This window comes from Mercenaria mercenaria, chromosome 13 (genome assembly GCF_021730395.1).
Source record: "Mercenaria mercenaria strain notata chromosome 13, MADL_Memer_1, whole genome shotgun sequence".
NCBI classification, from domain to species: domain Eukaryota; kingdom Metazoa; phylum Mollusca; class Bivalvia; order Venerida; family Veneridae; genus Mercenaria; species Mercenaria mercenaria.
The window spans coordinates 74611100-74630167 of record NC_069373.1 but is presented as its reverse complement, the minus strand read 5'-3'; the positions used below and the strand labels follow the sequence as shown (position 1 = coordinate 74630167).

The window sequence follows — 19068 nt, the reverse complement described above, 5'->3', positions numbered from 1 at the left end:
AGTCTGAATAATTATTCAATTATTCAAGTTAATCTGATTTCTGATCTGATAATAAATACTATCACAAAACATAAAATATAACACTCTATCGTATTGAAATGTTTCCCTCTGGTACAGTTTAGATACTTTCGTTGGATTAAATTTCAGATCAGAAATGAATACAATGTATAACGAATAAATTCTAATGAAATACTTGTGTAATAGGTGCGAAAAAAGTATCTAATGTCCCGTGTAAAGAACAGAAAATTGCTAAAATTTTTGTTAAATAAAAAACGTCAGTCACAACATTCACATTCTGAATAAAAAAAAATGCTATTCATTTATATTCATTGATTGTACAGACAATCGAGCCTGTAAGAGATGATGTCTGGTTACTTGGTCGCTGTTTGAGATAAGAGATATCAAAGCGCTATCGCTTTTGCTCACAAGGGGAGAGAACACTAATAGCGAAATTGACTTAATCGTAGTATTTGCACACTTCCTTCCCCTGATAAGTGAGGAAATTTTCTCAGTATGACATTTAATGTACAGTACGGTACGGCAAATGTTCGCCTTAAACTACGTGGTACGAATGTAATAGATACGAACAATAAGGAGAACGAAAGTGTGCAGCCGTATCCGGTCCATTTTTTACTAATTTTTTGTGTAAATTCTGTGTCATGGGAGGTTCACAGAGTACTCGACAAATAGTAATAGACAACCAGTCAAATGTTGTTGCTGTAAGAACACTTAAGATCATTTTTATTGAAGCATTTCAATGCCGGCATCCCTTGAATCCAAGGTCATTGTGCAAAAATATGGGTGGGGTATCCCTGTTTCTCGTATTCTAAGGGTTTCTCATATTCTCGTTTTTTTATCCTTAAAGTTGTCAAATAATTTAATGTTTGTTATTTTCTAGACAGGAATGGTTCAAAACTTCATCTTGCGCATGCATCGGGATAGTGCACACACAGAATTTTCATTGCTCCGTCACATTTTTAAAAAATCTTTCACAAGAATAGGTTTTTCTATCACTCTTTTCAATCTTAATTGGTGGTAGATGGTAAACTAACTATTCACTAACGTAAAGTATCTCAGAACTGCCGAATCATATGATTTGGAGCATTTTTCAAGTATCAGGTGAACGTTCAGGTAACCTCCCTTTGTTTATCGTCGCACCACATAATTTTACGCACACCTATTTCGACGCCATTTTTGTTTTTACCTCGTTCTCGATTAACTTGTGGTTTCCGATGGCGTAGTAACTCGGTGTAATGACAGAAAACATCATGGTTAATTTAACCGAAAAAAAAGTTGGAAAGTTTAGGATATGAAGATATTTATCAATTTACATTTACCCAATACATGATTTTTAATGTTTCTACTAATGTAAATTTTCATCCATTTTAAAAACGTCCCTGTGGAAGCTTACATTAAAAAAGACACTGGAAATGTTGTTGTACGTCTGCAGCCGACTTTGGTGCTATCAAGGTCACATCACTGCCATGTGACATATGTAGTCGCACTATTTTATGCACTGTTTTGGAAGGTGTACGGATTATATATCGATGCGATCATTTCTACTCACTTCATTTTTTTTCTCTTGTCAAGTAGGCTGCGAACACTGGGTTGATCTAAAGTTTTGTATAAAACAAAATGTACCCAATTCCTCTGTAAACACTGCAGTCCAGAAAAATGAAAGAAAAAACAGGAGACAGTGTGTATTAAAAAAGCAGAGTGATTATTTATGTTCTTAGCCCCTTATGTTCATGAATGTTTAAATGTTTTCAGATTTATTTATATCATTTGGCCTTAATATTGATGATCTACTTGCATCTGCTTTTGTGTCAAGTTTTATTGCAGCGTCCATGACAGTTATGGTGTAGCACATTACTTACAGTGATTGCACAAATATTTAAGCCAATCAAAAGCTTCGTAACAAGTATCATGTAAGATGCGTCGAAATAGGTGTGTTAGAAAAAAATATGGCCGACCACACTAGTTGTTGTTTACCTTTTGATTTCTGGCAGTCATTTGTTTAGAATAAGATGTTATTGGTATGATTCAATGCATAAAAGGTTTGTGCACATGCAACATCTAATAGAGTCACGTATGTTACTGAATGAAAAAGCGCGGCCATGTTGCTTGTTATGTGCGTCGAAACTGGTGAGTCTGGGATACATAAACTACTTCTGGTTAGTCAAAAAGTAGTTTTCCAGCCCGAAAATGAACTTTAACGCAACACTACTGGCCCTGTATGTATTCATCCTTGGATGCCAGCTTATTACCTTTAAGAGAAATGTGTGTAAAGACCAAACCAGCCCCAGAGTTACTGGTTTTCACATTTCTGTACCTGACCAGGGCAACTTTACTGTGTGGAACAGTTTCAGCCGTCACAGAAAATTTCCACTGCAAGTAAATGGTAATCGTAGAAGGTCATCATCATTAATTTTTCTACACTGCCTACTCCTGACCCAGGTCTCAGATATTGAAACTAATCCTGGACCCCCAGCAAAAAATGTTCCAAAATACCCTTGTGGAACATGTAATAAAGAGGTCACATGGGCACAGAAGGGAATCTTGTGTGACTCATGTGACTTCTGGTATCATACAGACTGCCAAGGCATAGGCGACTCAACTTACGATTGCCTGTCCGATTCCCGCTTTATTTGGCACTGCACTAGGTGTGGCAACATTAATTATTCGTCGTCACTTTCAACCTCCTTAAATTCACTTTGTGAAAGCACCATCTATTTACCCCTAGAATCTCTAACTAGAGATGACACCCCAGATATGAACGTGAATAGTCAAATACCCGATCAGGTAAGATTCACACCCAGTCCAAAATCTAGACCAATTGCCACATCTACCCCAAATACAAAACAAAGGTCAAGACTCCCAGACCTCCTAAATTAAAGCCTGCAGAGCGTCTCTCTTTTATAAATGTTAACTGTCGTTCCATCAAAAACAAAATCCCTGATCTACATCAGGTTATTTCCCAGGTTAAGCCGGATATTATATGCATGACCGGAACTTGGCTCAAACCAGAAATACGAAATTCAGAAATTCTTCCAGACCACTTTAATTTTCAAATATTTAGAGATGACAGGACAGAGGGCCGAGGTGGTGGTACCCTCTTAGCCATCTCTCGCTCCCTTGTCAGCTCAGAACAGCCTCAACTCAGGTCAAAATGCAATTCTGTCTGGGCCAAACTGTCCCTCAAAGGTATTAAAGATATATATCTCTTCCTATTACAAACCAAAGGAAGATGATGAAACATCCTTAAGTGAACTTTGGTCAACCATCCAGAATATTCCCAAAAACAGTTCTATCTGGGTTCTTGGTGATTTTAACATGCCTGGTGTTGACTGGACATCAGAATCCATCTCTGAAAACTGTAGGTACCGTAACTTGTATACCTCCTTTCTTGAAAATGTAGTTATTTTCAACTTCCAGCAAATGGTCACAATCCCTACTAGAGGAAACAATATCTTGGATCTTTTCCTCACAAACATGCCCTCTCAAGTCCATAACACCACTACTTTACCCCCCCCCCCCCAGGTTCTTCAGATCGCGACATTGTCTTTCATGAGATAAAGGTTAATAGAGGCTGCCCCTATACAACAGGTCAGAAAAATGAAATGCTACAAGAAAGCAAACTGGAATGGCCTCAAACAAGACTTTGAAATGTTTTCAAAGCAGTTTCTTGCAGCAAATCACACTGATCCAAACACTGCTTGGTCATTATTTAAGGATGAGCTAAACCGCCTTAGCTCTATCCACATCCCAACTAGACGTACTAAAGTCCGTCGTGATCTCCCATGGGTTACTCCTACCATCATTAGGCAAATAAGGAAACGGGACCGTCTGTTTTCCAAAATACAAAGGTCAAATTCCCACTCCCACTCTGAAAAACTGGTCAAAGATTATAAATGCTTAAAGGGAAAAATACAAAAAGATATTAGGACTAGCTACTGGCAGTATTTAGACACCATAATCTTCACTGCCGACTCCAAACCAGGTCAAAACAAAAAATTCTACTCATTTGTCAAATCGAATAGGACAGAAAATAGTGGTGTTGCTCCTCTCAAAAGTGAAGGTCAAACATTTGTCGATCCAACAGCAAAAGCAAACATACTCAATCGGCAATTTAAGTCAGTTTTCTCACGGCCTCAGCCCCTAAGCCTCGCCCAGTCATGCAAACAGCTGCTAACCCCTGTAAATAAACCAGTCATGCCCAAGGTCAACATATCTCAGGAAGGTGTAGAAAAGCTCCTTAAAAGTCTGGATCCAAGTAAAGCCTCTGGCCAAGATGAACTGCCACCTTGGTTATTGAAGGAACTGTACTTAGAAATAGCCCCTGTCCTTACCTACATATTCCAAATCTCCCTCAATACTGGTATTGTCCCCAATGACTGGAAGCATGCAGTCATTGCCCCTGCATATAAAAAAGGCCCTAAGTCAGTAAGTGTAAACCCTCAAATTACCGCCCCATATCCCTCACATGTATTGCCTCTAAGTTAATGGAACACATACTTGTTTCCAACATCATGTCCTTCTATGATCAGTTTAACATTCTCAGTCCCTACCAACATGGTTTCAGGTCAAAACACAGCTGTGAAACCCAGCTAATAAGTTTTTCCCAAGAAGTCAGTGACAGCTTAGAACAAGGTCAACAAACAGATATCATAGTCATGGACTTCAGCAAAGCTTTCGATAAGGTAGATCATCACAAACTAGTCAACAAGTTACAAAGACTAGGTGTCAATCCACAGGTCACTTTTTGGGTCATGTCCTTCCTCCAGGGTCGCACTCAGCAGGTTGTCGTCGAAGGTCACAATTCAGACAATCTCCCCGTCCTCTCTGGTGTCCCACAAGGCTCGGTCCTCGGACATTGCCTCTTCCTCTCAAACATAAATGATCTGCCTGAAAGTGTTAAAGGCAAGGTGAGGCTGTTCGCAGATGATACAATAGTCTGTGTTACGGTCAAATCAAACAGTGATGCCCAAGCCCTAGAGCAAGACCTTTTCAGTCTCGAAACCTGGGAGTCTGATCGGTCCATGGAATTCAATCCAGATAAGTGCGAAGTCCTAAGAATCAGTCGCAAAAGAAACCCTGTAATATTCCCTTATAAGCTGCATGACATCGAGTTAAAATCGGCTGATTCTGCCAAATATTTAGGCATAACCATTAATAAAGACCTATCATGGACCAATCATATCAATAATATAACATCAAAAGCAAAAAATTCCCTAAGATTCCTCAAACGTAATGTCAAAACCCCAAATAAAAGAGTCAAAGAGGTTGCATATAAAACCTATGTTAGTACTGTTCCACCATATGGCATCCATGGCAAAAATACCTAACCCATAAAATTGAACAAGTTCAAACATCTGCAGCAAGATATGTCTATAACGACTACAGTTACACCAGTAGTGTCTCCAAAATGATAAATGAACTAAACTGGCAAACCCTAGAACAACGCCGTAAGATCAGCTCAGTTACTATGTTATACAAGATCCAACAACAACTTGTTTTTGTTGACCACAGTCACCTTAGACCTACCAGAAACTTGAACTACTTGATACCGTATTCAAAGACATATTATCATGCAAACGCTTTTTTTCCCAGAAGCATACGTCTGTGGAACAGTCTCCCCGTGTCTTTGCAAGCTAGTCCCAACTTAGAAGTATTTGTTGGGCAGCTACCACCCTTCTATCAGTTCTAATGCAACTTCCTGCTTTTACTTTTTAACCTGACCAGTAAAATAGTTCTTTTACTTTATCTTTGAGATGCACATAATCTCTATATTCTTATTCTTTTTAACAGCTATCCCTGACAAAGCGCCTGCTAGTTATAATCGATAACGATTGTTAAGCAGTATAACATAGACATAGACAAAACTGACACACTGAAAATTTCAAATGGCTTGAACTCATATTGACTGAACGTATCAGCATTTTTACTCAATTTTCAAAAAAAAATCTTTCTTTTTTTCTGGTGGTGTTAGCAAATTTACCATAAATTATTGATTATGCAATTAATTGTCATATTTCTTGATGTATTTACTACAGAATATATCTTTTTATTACACAATGGTAATTTTAATGTTTAAAATTCTACAACTTATTTGTGATGAAAGTCAAATCTAAATCCAAGGGAATATGAGAAACTGTTGGTCCATTTCAGAATCAGTCACAGAAATTCGTAAACTGCGCCAACATGATTCTTTTACTTCTTTTTCGTAATAAAAACTGTAAATGCAACTGAAAAAACACTTTTAAAACAGTAAGGAAGTGTAAAGGCCGTCAAGTTTCCGCGTGGAGTGCAAACAAACAAAAAATCCTAAAGCCAGTGCGAGAACGCGGTGATTGATGTCATCGTCACAGCTTCCCGTAAATTTTGCAAGGTATGATATTCGCTGTAAGAGGTATGATGACACTAAATGTAAACTGTAGAGCGAAGTTTCACTTCCTTTTGAGAGTTGAATGTTTCTTTGTAAGTGGATATATAAAAGATAAATCCCCATGCTAGGCGATGCCTTAATTCATATTATATACACTTACAAAGAAATGTTCAACACTCAAAAAAGTGAAACTTCGCTCTAAACAGTGAAGTTTACATTTAGTGTCATCATACCTCTTACAGCGAATATCATACTTTGCAAAATTTACGGGAAGCCGTGACGGTGACGTCATTCACCGCGTTCTCGAATTGACTTTATGATTTATTTTTGTTTGCACTCCATGCAGAAACTTGGCCTTTATACTGCCTTACTGTTTTAAAAGTGTTTTTCAGTTTCATGACAGTTTTCATTTCGGAAAAGAAGTAAAAGAATCATGTTGGCACGGTTTACGAATTTCTCTGACTGATTCGGGCTGCTCAGATGTTCATGCAGACAACCAGTCTGCGGTGTGTACATAAACCGGAACCGGGAAACATTGAAAAAATTGCCTCAGTATATGCAGACAACAAAAACGAATAAGTATATACGGACGTTACTGCTCGGGGATTTTCATCCCCTATAAATTTGTCACCTGTTTGGTCGGATAAATTCTTTTCATATACATAGTGTTTAATTTAAATCTTTAATTTTGTTGCATATGACAGCTCATATAAGATTTAATCAATTTTCACATAAAGCTTGAATTTGTAATAGTGCAGTGGCCACAGCTTCTCTGCACAATCTTGGACATACGCTGAAAATATTGAAATGCATAGCCAGGTTTCTCATGATACCGGGGCACTGAACCCTTCAGCAGTAAATTTTTTCTAACCAAACTGCCCATCATTCATCTGCCAAATTATCTGAGGTCCCAAGTATTAAACTGTCAATCAATACGCAGATGACGCTCGCCGACTATTTACCCAGGCTCTTGCATGTGACTCAGTGTGACTGTCTCATTATGGGCAACATTTGTGTGATCCCTTGAAAAATGACAGAACTATGGACTTTTTTTAGCCTGACTATTTGAAGTATATATAGAGCTATCCTTTTCACCCTGGCGTCAGCGTCTTTCCACGTCCCTACCTTGGTTTAAAGTTTTTTTACACTTTTTCTTTTCTCCTTATCTCTGTAATGACTTGTTTGATTTGCTTTAAATTTAACATAGTTATTCCTCATCATCACCCACATCATCTGGCACAAGGGCCATAACTCTCACACCAATATTTCATGAATTAGCCCCCACTTTTAATTAAAATTTCAGGTTAAAGTTTTGATGCGCTTTCACTCTATCTCAGGTATTACTAATTGTAGAGACTTACCCTAAGCCTTCTTTACACAAGGGAAACAATCTGTTTATATAAGTGAAATTGTTGAGTGAACACTGTTCCTTAATCCTAATCATGCCCATGTTATATCAGTGCAAAGGAAATGTTATATCAGTGCAAAGGAAAAGTAACCTATCTATGATAAATGCCATGTATGATTACACAGTTATGCATCTAACAGTCTTGAAATTGATTTCTTCGACTTTCTCATATTTCTAGATATTTTTCCCATACTTAGACGCAAATGTATTGGTAGTTGAGATTGTTCTCTTTCCAGCAGTAGCCTTTTCAACATATTTCACATATATGACAAAGTCTTTTGAGATAAAGCTTTGAAACTTTCAACACTTGCAGGGGTTCCACTAGACCTGAAAACCCAAGAGTCCCAGGACCCTTGGGCCCAAATTTTGAAGGGTCCTTTTCCGAAATACAGGAGTCCTGTCCCAACACGTCCATACAATTGACCATATTTTTTATTTAGTTAGATCTTTATACTAAGAAAACAATAAACCAAAGCTCATGTTACAGCATAATAAAAATGTCAGTTTCAGGTCATATATTGTAAACTAATATTTATCAAAATTAATGTTATTTTGATTAGGTTTTGCTCCTCTATGTTTCATTTAATTTTTAATAACAGAACAGTGCTATATGATTACCAAGCAATGGTCTAATTTAAAGTTTGCATGAAAAAATCTTGCAGGGTACTTTTCACATGCTCGGTAATCAGCTGCTTACGATTATTTAATAATTGGCGCCTTTTTTGACAGTACATAGGATCAATATACGCTTTATCAATTAATTTCAACACTTCGTTGATTCTTGTTACCTATGTGCACTCGCCGTGACGTAACTTGCTGATAAAAAAATCAGCGAGGCATGTCTACAGGAGAAAGGGCGGGATTTAGCAGACGATCAAAGGCAGGAGGGCATGACCGCGAGTGTTTATTTTGGAATACACGTGTCTATCGTGGAAATAGTTTTACTGAAGGAATGAATGATAAGAGAAAGGATTATCAAAGGAAAATGCCTCCGGGTCCCGAAGGACGCACAGGCAAGTATCATGCCGGGTCCTTTGAGCGTCTTTTGAAAATCTCCCGGGTCCGGACCCGGGGTCCCGGGTCAAATGGAACCCCTGTCTTGTTTACCATCACCAGGTCCAGTTGTAGGCAAGAGTACATAACTCCATCAAGAATTTTGGCTGAATTATGGCCCCTTCTGACTTAGAAATCTTGGTTAAGTTTTTCGTACTAGTTTATATTTTGTGTAAAGTGTTTGACAAATGGCTTTGGAACTTTTATATCTTGTTCAGTATTATAGTCTCTATCAATAGGCAAGAGTACATAACTCTGTCATCTTTTTTGGCTGAATTATGGCCCTTTTTGAACTTGGAAATTGGTTCTGTTTTGGTATATGTCCATGTTTTGTCAAGACTATAAAATTATTTTGACATATGGCTTTTAAACTTTAAACATTTGTTTATCATTATGATTTCCATCTGTAGGCAAGAGTACATAACTCTGACAACTATTTTGGCTGAATTATGGCCCTTTTTTCGACTTCGAAATTTTTGTCAAAACTATTTGAACTGTGGCTTTGAAACTTTTAACACTAGTATATCAACATGATTTCCATCTGTAGGCAAGTGTACATAAGTCTGTCAACTATTTTGACTGAATTATGACCCTTTTTGGACTTGGAAATTAGTTAAATTTTTCATACAAGTCCATATTTTGCCTAACATATAACTTAATAACATATTTGCCATCATGGTCACACATTGCCATTTAGTGCAAGACTAATCGAATTCCACAAATACCCGAACATTTTTTGCTGAATCCATTTTTTTCTTTTGTCTGAAAATCTATGGAAATATTTTGACCCCATTCTTCAATCAATTCTTCGAATAGTCGAGCGCGCTGTCATCCGACAGCTCTTGTTTCAGTCCTTGTATTTTGATGCAGTTAACTACACATTAACACATATATTTAATATAGATAGCTCCTACTTGAAGTTTGTATTTTCAGTTACAATGCCTACTAATTAGATTTGATTCAAACTTTGATAGTTATTCAACATCATCACTCACATCATATTACAAAAGAGCCATAACTGTTACACTTACACCAATATTTCATGAATTATCTCCCTTGTTCACTTAAGCTTTCAGGTTAAAGTTTTGATGCACTTTCATTCTATTTAAGTTATTACTAAATAAACTTCATTCAAACTTCAAGTAGTTAATCCACATTATCACCAACATCATATGACACAAGGTGCATAACTCTTGCACCAATATTATATAAATTATGCCCCCTTTTTGCTTACAATTATACTTATTTAGTGTTTTGATACACTTAAGTGACTTAATCTCTTTTATAACTTATATTTTTGACACAGACTTGAGCTATTGTTAAATATCTTCATCCACCATTGGACTCACTAAACACTCCAGTGACAGCTCCAGCTTCCTCAGATGTGCCCAGTTTCACCAGCCAGCATCAAAATAGTCAAACACACTGTCTCCTGTGACAGCTCTTGTTTTCTTCAGAAATGGCAGGAGACAAAAATCTGAAATGGGATCTGCTTGAATCAGGGTACTTGACATAGGAAATATTTATTCAATATTGTTAAAATTAAAACAGTTTTGCTATCTTTGTGAAGTCGTTATCTTTATTAAAATGTTTCAGATAACTGATGATGTTCAAAGAAGATTGCTTGGTTTGCCAGAAAGAAAAAACACGGAAGGTATAAATTTTTAATGGACAGGTCTCCAGTTTTATGTAAAATAAAAAAATTACAGTGGAAGTTTTCAAAAACATATTAACTGTTACTGAGGTGATAAAGGTCCATATTCTAGATGCTTGTTTTGTTGTTTTAAAAATTAAAATAAACATTGTGCTATGCGTCACAAGCATGCCACTTAAGACTTTGTTAATAGGTATTTTCTTTGATACTTTCAGTTGTGGGAGTATTGTGCTTTGTTAATAGGTATTTTCTTTGATACTTTCAGTTGTGGGAGTATTGTACTTTGTTAATAGGTATTTTCGTTGATACTTTCAGTTGTGGGAGTATTGTACTTTGTTAATAGGTATTTTCTTTGATGCTTTCAGTTGTGGGAGTATTGTACTTTGTAAATAGGTATTTTCTTTGATACTTTCAGTTGTGGAAGTATTGTGTACCATTAGCAATGTACTATTTGTTGTAGTCTACAGAAAACATTTACCAGTTTGTCCTACTTGATGATCTGTATCAAATCTTGTAAACAATTGCAGGGAGGCGAGATGGACAGAAATTGATTCCCATGCTTTTCAGGACAGATCCAATCAATCGCATATAAATTGCTATTAAAATAAATAAACACTACAGGCAGACATTTTATCAAACTGAATACCCAGAAAATGCACTTGTATTGTCTGCATCCCAGTGGTTTTAGCCACAAACCATTCCCTCAAGGTTACTAGAATAAGAACTTAATTTGATGGCCGAGTGGTTAAAGTGGCTACTCAAATCACTTGTCCCACACTGATGTGGGCTCAAGTTTTACCCAGGGCATTGAATTCTTTATGTGAGGAAGCCATCGAGCTGGTCCACGGAAGGTAATTGGTTCTTCTTAGGTGTCCGTCCTTGATGAAATAAGTTCTGGAGGGGCATCTGGGGTTTTCCTAAAGAACCTTTAAAAACCATACTGTTTGTACTTTAGTTTTTGAATGCATAAAAAATTTGTAAAATATAGCATTTGCTTTCACGTTAAATGAATTTTGGGAATTCTTGCCATCATTTATGAGGCCATAAACTTTTTTTCAGCTGTGGACAGACTGTTTGATATTTAGAGTCAGTTTATGAAGGGGAAAAGTCCCTGATTCACAATATATGGCCAGCTTGTTAGACATACATGTATAGGGGCTATGAAAAACAGTTTTTATTATTTTGAGAGTTTAAATCTGTGAATATGGATAGTTAACAATAATAGTGAAAATAAGTCTTAAGTGTGAAACTTTCAGATTTTCCTGTGCATGTAGTTTATGAATCAAGATATTAGAACTTTGGTCTCTTGAGTTAGGTGAAAGTACTTTCTGACAGTTTATCAGCAGTTTAAATTTAATAAGAAGAAGTTTGGTGATATTTAAAGTTAGGAGCACTTGTTTGATTTATAAACTGCTGAGCAATGCCGAAATGAAAATACTGATGAAAAATGGGACATTTATCAAAATTAAACAAAAAGTGGTAAAACAAAAAAAAAACATTGAAAGAAGTGACAAGAATTTGATTTCTGTAAGCTTTTGTTACAATAAAGCAACAAGAAATAAGCCCAAACTAATAGTTTAACATATACTCTATCTGAATCATTTTGATAGATTACAGGAAATGACAACAGACATGAATAACAGCAGTGTTTTTCCCCACCAATTTGGGAATGGGGTCAGGGCCTTTGCAATTGGGAAAAATGCGTTGGAAAATGTCTAAATTGGGAATTGTTAAAATCATATCTTCTTTTAAAATGTTACATTTAAGAAAGAAAATGGCCATAATTAATCATTATGCATTAATTTAGCGAACTGTTTTGTGTTTCAAGTCTTTAAGGTTTTAGTCTTGTTTGAAAAAGTTGAAAAAAAAAAGAAAATGAATTTAACTTTGGGAATTTTAGCTTTGAAATTGGGATAAAGACATACTATTTGCCATTGGGATTGGGGCCCGATATCAGCCCCAAATTGGCTTGAGAAAAAAACACTGTAACATAATGTGACCTTCAGCTTGTCAACATCTGTATTAAAATCTGATTTTCTCCATTTTTAGATGCGACACCGGAAGGTCAAGGGTCGACACAACTGACCAATGAACAAGTGGAAGCCATCAAACATCAAATAGAAAATGAATATAGACAAAGAATCACAGACGCTGTAAGTATATCCCCTTACAAAGTGGGCATGAACGTTTTTATCTACTGTATATTCCCATAATGATATGCACACTTTGGTGTTACATTTTGCAGAAGTTAGGGTGTTTAAATTGTTTGGGGGTTTTATTTGTTTGTTTTGTAAAGTTTTTTTTTTTTAAAGTAAATATAGAATGTAAATTCATGTTCTAACGAATGAATTTAACAATGATAGTACTTCCATGTGCTGGTAAAAATGGGTATTCACTTGAGATCTAAATTAACTTGAAAAAAAAAATAATGTAAACGCAGTGAGGGGGATAGCATTTATTAGAGGGAGGGCATTAAATTAATTACAGAATATTTGCTTTGAATGATACCTACCCGGTACTCTGAAACCACTGGCTTGCCTTATGTGACTCTTACACAGAATTGTTAAAATGGTGTCATACCTTACAGATCTCATTGAATACATTATATTATAGAAGTGAAAAACCACCAAAGTTTGCTTCAAACTGGTGAGTGACTCACATATTTTAACAGATATAGGTTTTTCTGCAACAATTGCGAGACACTTCACAATCAGCAATCTTTAATTTTATATTTTCAATACCATTACTGCAGTTCTTACTGCCAATGTGAAGAACCAATTCAATTTTGCAAAAGTCTGTATTACTTTCTTGCAAAATGCAATAATAGTTGTTATAAAGAAACATTTTTTTCTGAACTGAAGTTGAACAGTCACAGTTTTAGATGATAAGTTTGTTGGAATAAAAAAAAATGGACCATTTATAATTTAGTTTTATAGATAGGTTTGAAAACCTCAGCAAATACTAAGAAAATTCAGTTACCAGTAGTTAAAAAAAGGAAACGGTATTGTTATTTTTTTGCATGACTGATTTTAAAAAAAAAAAGAGAACATTGCTGTTTTATCACATAACCTGTTTATCTTGATAAATTTAGCAAAGTTGCCAGTTACCATTTCTAAAATTAATTTAGAGGTATTATTAAATGTCATGAAAGACACAAATCATGTGGCACACGCCTTTTAAGGATTTTATAAGATAATCAAAACTTTCCTATTGAATTGTGACCTTCCAGGTGATCATTCATAGACATATGATAGGGTGCCCTTCAATGGTCACGAGACAAATAAGCATGTTGAAGCTTGTTGAAACTTACAGTACAATGTTGGTTATTTCGTTGTGACAAAACCTATTGAAATAAGTCACAATTATTTATTTGTTCTCAACTTCTGTAAAATCTTACACTGCATTTAAACTTACTATGAGTTATAGTAGCTTGTATTTTGATATGAAAATTATGTTTTTCTCTATGGTCTCTAGATTTTTGGAGGGCACTGTAAATTTTTGCATTTTCCTTTCAGAGTACTCAGAGTCACAAGATTAAAGCAGAGGAGTTTGCACGTGCTGTACAGGAAGTGGAATCTAAATTTATGTAAGTTGGCTAGCTAGGTTCTGCTGCCCTGTCTTTTCATTACAACCAATATACTCCCCTCAGAACTTTTATTTACACAGTAAAAATGTGTCTACATGCAAATTATATTGGTGAGTTTTCCCTATGAAAAAGAAAATGCTGCAGCATATGAGACTGCAGTTACGTAAATGCGCACGTAATTTCAACATCTGAACCTTCTCGACCTCACAACATATGGTTATCTTACCAGGCATCTTGTTCCGTTGTTAGAGGAAATACATTGTAACGTAATTATTAACGGTAGTTTGATTACTTTGAAAAATAATCTAGTGTGTGTGAGATTATGTACATATACATATATACATGCTTTTCACCTGTATGTACATATATAACAATACGCAGCCAGCTAAAAATGTGAGTATGCTGATAGATAATAAATCTATAGAAAAAACAACATCTTTTTGGTGTTCAAAGTGCAAAGAGATTAGAATTATATTGTGGTTTTACTTCTAGTGATAAAAACTACTGTAATATTCATTGCAGACTATTTTTCGTTTTGTCGTCAATCCACCAGATTAAATCCTTAATGAAAAAAATCAATTTTTATGCACCCAAAGGGAGCGTATTACGTTACAACTCAGGTGTCCATCTGTTAGTTATTTGGTTTCTGCTCAGTAACTCTTGAACCCCTTGAAGGATTTGGAAGAAACTTGACACATATGTTCACCATGTGCAGAGCGCATGTTTTTGTTGGCTTGCTTGAAGTTCAAGGTCACACTTAGGGGTCAAAGGTCATATGACTTTGTTTCATGTCTGCTCTGTAACTCTAGAACTGCTTGCAGGATTTTAAAGAAATTTGGCACAAATGTTCACAACATAGAGATGACATGCAGGGCGCATGTTTTTGATGGCTCACTTCAAGGTCACACTTAGAGGTCAAAGGTTGGGCATATATTGTTCAACATTGCGGTGCTCTTGTCCATTCTTATAAAGGTCAGAACTTAAAATCCATATATACTGTCAACATGAGATAGCTGTTTCGGCCAATGCAATGAAATTTTATACCCACAAATTTAAATGGTATCAAAGACTTTCAAGTATTACCGGTACCTGTTTTTAAAGGATCAATTTGCACACCTAATTGCTGCTTATTCCTTGTTATTCCCTCGTATGCAAGACAGTGTAAATATTTTGATTTTGTTATAGTCAAACGCTCATTTTTGTTGTTGCATGTTCTTTAAGACATACTTTTTTGTTATCCTGACTAGAACATGACACAGTTATTTGCAATGATTGACAGTGAAATTTTTAGAACCACACATACAGTTGAAACTTGGTATCTCAAATTCCACGGTTAATGTTTTACTTTGAGATAATCGACTTAAAATGATGGTGAAAATGTCTTCAAGATAGCGGCAATTTTGAGATAAGCGAGTTCAAAATATCGAGTTTTAGCTGTATTTTAGCCACAGTCTTTAAATAGGCCTCTTTTTGATTTGGCTATGAGCATTCATATTCCGTTTAGTAGGTTTGGTAATACTAGCAGTATTTTCATTTTCGCTAAATTTTGTGAGTAGTGCAACTTGCTTGTTCAAAACATTAGTGGATGTTAATCTACGTCATGTCCAGAAATACAAACATTCACGTTTTGCATATATTTAGCTGCTAGCCATGAAATCACTAAATAAAGTCCACACAAAAAATTATCCAATCTACAATTATAAGGAAAATTAGAAAATATAATTATGAAAAAAAGAATTGGCTGAAAATATCAATATTAAGAAATGAAAAAATTACAAATTACATAGAGTAAAAATTTGAAATTGATATGTCTTAACCTTTACCTTGTTAAATTTCTAAAATGGACTGGTCCATCATTCAAGTTAGGCAGTACCACTTCAGAAGGGTTTTCACTAAAAATTTACTGGCAGAATAGCGAACTGTGCAGACCATAATGTGAAGGCAAAATCACTTGCCGCCAGCAGACTAAAGGTTAATAATCTTTAATATTTTATGTACCTACAGAAAACAGAGTGGTGGACCAGTCTGTCAGGATCTACAACATGAAGTCTATGAATGTTATCAGAATCACAGAAAAGAGCCACTTAATTGTTCCAAACAAGTGAAAGCTTTCACAGACGCTGTAGAAAAGGCTAGACGGGTAATTCTCTTTTGAAGTTTTTGTGGTAGATCAGAGAAGTGACTTGTCTGTATGGAAACTCAGCTTATAAAACTTACGGGCCACCTGGTTAGCTCTGTAGTTAGGGTGTAGGACTATGAATTTAGGGGCTGTTGGTGTGGTAAAGACACTTTTACGGTTTTCTATATCTTTTTCTGTTACAATTTAATGAGTCAGTTTCTTATGCAAATGAATTAGCACTGGAAGATCTGCTCCAGTCTGTTAGTCAGCCAGTCAGTCTAGTTTGTCGGTCATATTTCATCTCAGTCCGGTAGGTCCATCTGTTTTGTCATACAGTAACTTCCAGTGAAGTAAGTTTTTTTCCAAGCCAGATGAAATTTAGCAGGGATCATCCCATGTCAAAATTTTAGGGAGAAGTGACTTCCCCCTCCACAGAATTTAGGGAGAAGTTGAAGAATTTAAGGAGAAGAATCGGCATAGCATTCAGTTTCCTGCCTATATATATCCACTTTCTATGGGTCTAGCTGTAACCTATAAACAGTAATTATTTAAGGAAATTGATTCTTGCATGATCATTTTCATGAATTTTTAAATAAAGTATAAACTTCGCTATGAAAAAGTCGCCTTTAAATTTTTATCCAAAATTTACAATTCCGAAACAGGTGCACGATCAAAACGCCGTGAAAATTTTCATTCATGTTTCGATTCTCGTACTTTTATAATGCCTGATTTTTGCATCAACTTGTTCAGATTTATACATTTAATTAATTTATTTATTAATTTTTTCGAAAATAATACCAAGCTCGTAGATAATGGCAATCTTTTTACAATATTTTGTACAGCAGTTCTGACGTCCGCAGAATCATTTTCTATCCACAGTACCGGAGTAATTCATTTATAGAAATTGGCGGTAATCATGGTAATTGAAATAATTTTTGAAGTGATCTTTAATAAAATGAAAGAATAATATACAATTGTTGCATAAGATCATGCTCTTGTTAAGTTTATCGGCTTTTTACACGCCGATTGAAAATTTTCAAAATGGCGGCGGCTTACAGTATTATTGATTGACACTGTGGGGATATTAATGCTACGATTGGCTGAGTTTGACAGGCGAGTAGGCGGGGTTGACTATGGATTATTCGATAATTTAATCTGGAACATGCATAAAGTTTTACAACTTTAAGTAAACAGATAATAACTCGCTGAAAAACTCTGCGATTCGGATTTCGCCCAGAGGCAATAATTAGGCAAAGTGGCCGACTTTAAAGCGTCGATATCACTCAAATCGCCTTGTAGGATGATCCCTGATTTAGTAAAAAGAGATTTCTTTAAATGTGCCAGCTTGCAAAAGTAATTGTATTTTGCATATCTGGAGTTTTGAAGAAGAGGTATATATTGATATTTTGCTTTTGCTAGGCAGTCAAGATCAGGGCCTAGATGAAAATTGCATACTCACAGTGACAGGTCATCTTATTGGGGCTTATGTATTTTACAAAAACTGAAACAGCTTTTATTTAAAAATTGCAAAATTTCTAAATGTAAAGATGTCTGCAGATATAGTGCCTCTGAGATTACCGTGTTGATGTTACAGTTGAAAATTAAAGTATGTATAAAATAAATGTGTTTCTACCTGTCAGATCAAACTGATGAAATCAGCTGTATTTCCAGTTAATTCATGAATAAATTAAATACCTACAATACACTGCCAAAGTTATTTTTATTAATCATTCTCTTTGAATTTATTTCAGAATGCTATAATGACGAAGCAGTCGTGACACACAGAAAATTATTTGTGACATGAAGATATAAAAACTTTATTGTAGAAACTTTAATTCATTGCAAATTGTGCTTTACTTGTTATAATAAAATTGTGAAAAATCTGATATGGTTCTTTGGAAGAGAGATTTTTATGGAACAGAAGGTGGCATAAATTGAAAGCTACTTGCCTAGTGTTTGCAGATAATTTAACCAGGAAAGCATGCTGTCAAGTTACTAAAGTAAGAAGAAACTGACTTGACCTAAATTTTGTGATACTAGTACCCATAATTCTGACACAAGCCAAATGAAAATCTGGTAGCTGTGAAATTTAGGTTGAAAAAAATATAAAAAGAATCTGATCAAACTCTTGACTTGTAGTGAAAATTTAGTCAATAAAGATTGATACTTTGCTTATTTACCATATTTGATAAAAAAATGATCTCGATTAAAGCATGTAATACAGCATTCGTACATTACATTAATTACCAGCTTTTAACATTATTAGCTCACCTGTCACAAAGTGACAAGGTGAGCTTTTGTGATCGTGTTGCATCTGTGCGTCCATCCGTAAACTTTTGCTTGTGACCACTCTAGAGGTCACAGTTTTCATGGGATCTTTATGAAAGTTGGTCAGAATGTTCATCTTGATGATATCTAGGTCAAGTTCGAAACTGGGTCATGTGCGGTCCAAAACTAGGTCAGTAGGTCTAAAAATAGAAAAACCTTGTGACCTCTCTAGAGGCCATATTTTTCAATGGATCTTCATAAAAGTTAGAATGTTCACCTTGATGATATCTAGGTCAAGTTCGAAACTGGGTCACGTGCCGACAAAAACTAGGTCAGTAGGTCAAATAATAGAAAAACCTTGTGACCTCCCTAGAGGCCATATTTTTCAGGGGATTTGAATGAAAGTTGGTTTGAATGTTCATGTTGATGATATCTAGGTCAAGTTTGAAACAGGGTCAACTGCGGTTAAAAACTAGGTCAGTAGCTCTAAAAATAGAAAAACCTTGTGACCTCTCTAGAGGCCATACTTTTGAATGGATCTTCATGAAAATTGATGAGAATGTTCACCTTGATGATATCTATGTCAAGTTCGAAA

At 35.6% G+C, this 19068-nt stretch overlaps 1 protein-coding gene across 1 annotated transcript; it reads left to right on the top strand.

Annotated features, from left to right (window-relative positions):
- The first annotated feature begins 563 nt into the window (after positions 1-563).
- On the top strand, positions 564-18429 carry LOC128548043 (MICOS complex subunit MIC19-like). Its single transcript, XM_053522335.1, has 6 exons — positions 564-719; positions 10443-10500; positions 12550-12653; positions 14016-14086; positions 16091-16226; positions 17957-18429. Exons 1-6 carry the CDS (start codon positions 660-662, stop codon positions 17981-17983), a joined length of 456 nt encoding a protein of 151 aa, XP_053378310.1. The 5' UTR covers positions 564-659; the 3' UTR covers positions 17984-18429.
- The last annotated feature ends 639 nt before the right edge of the window (positions 18430-19068 follow it).